Raw genomic sequence first — 1,150 nt, forward strand, 5'->3', positions numbered from 1 at the left:
AATTAATATTTTATTAAAACTAGTTTTCTCTTCTTTTAATGTGCAGCGATTCTTTTCCTTCTTCTTGCATCAGCTTGCTGAGCTGTATCGGCAGACGAGTTGCGCGCCTACGATGGACCGCTAGGTGTACTTGGATCAGTTAGTAAAAGTGGTGTATTTTGTTGAATATTAGTACAATTTTGAATATTTTGCGTTTTCTATTTATATCTGTTCTTTGAAAGAATTAAAATTCAGCATTTTTCTCGGTTTCCCCAGCAACCGCTGAGTGGTCATGGTGGGCGCGCCGGCGGTCTAGCAACCAGAGCGTGAGTTTAAGCGACTGTCAGAACGGGAGAAGGAAGCTTAGAATCATCAGGAAAATCTTTTTTTTATTCATATCACTGGTTTATTTCCGTTAAAATTAACATTTCATTCAAATTTACCGCAGCTTTCCACGAAGATCGTTCCGCTTTCCCTCTTCTTCCGTCGATTGCAAGATGAAGCCCCAGGGAGAATGGGCGGCTGAAAAGCCCGATAAGGGTGAGTATTTTATTTGAATATGTTTATTAAGGAAACATAGAGTAGAACAATTGATTTGAACCCCTTGTCACCTCCAGGTAGACTCACCTGCTTCTTGGGCATTGCGCCTGCCGCCTCTGTGGAAAGCGGTGTTCAGTTGCTGAGTTTGAGGGTTTAGGGTTTAGGGTTTAGGGTTTAGGGTTTTGTGTGTATTTGTGTGTACAGAGAAGTTGGCAAGCGAGCCAACGATGGTCTCCATTAAAACAGCAGACGTTAATTTCCCCGCGAGTAGTATTAAATATGCAGGAACCAATGTTGTAGAAGGCACAATTAAATCAACAGAAGAAGTTGTACAGGAAATGAGGACTTGGCTAAAGTACGTAATATTGTTTTCATTTAAAAATAAGCCTTCTTTCTTGCATGCGTTCATCCATTTCTTGCATGCATGCATGCAGCTAGAATTTTCCTCCCTGTTTGCATGCATATACGCATGCACATATTTTACGATTATATATTATTATGGTTTAACCCCTTAATATATGGCATTATGTTTGCTTCTGCCTCATGCATGCACAAACCCCTCATAAAATATATATATATATATATATATATATATATATAATACTAGGAGGATATCCACTCACACTCATAT

General features: G+C 39.2%; 1 protein-coding gene across 1 annotated transcript in view; it reads left to right on the forward strand.

Annotated features, from left to right (window-relative positions):
• Window positions 1-476: 476 nt before the first annotated feature.
• Window positions 477-1,150, forward strand: part of EAH_00044180 (hypothetical protein, conserved) — a gene marked incomplete at both ends in the record, with an annotated part of 2,193 nt that continues 1,519 nt past the window's right edge. Inside the window, 2 exons of the mRNA XM_013394876.1 lie at window positions 477-519; window positions 724-874. Coding sequence (XP_013250330.1) covers window positions 477-519; window positions 724-874 — 194 coding nt within the window. The remainder of the gene's footprint in view (window positions 520-723; window positions 875-1,150) is intronic.

The sequence above is a fragment of the Eimeria acervulina genome, genomic scaffold (genome assembly GCF_000499425.1).
Source record: "Eimeria acervulina Houghton genomic scaffold, Eah_scaff604, whole genome shotgun sequence".
Taxonomy (NCBI): domain Eukaryota; phylum Apicomplexa; class Conoidasida; order Eucoccidiorida; family Eimeriidae; genus Eimeria; species Eimeria acervulina.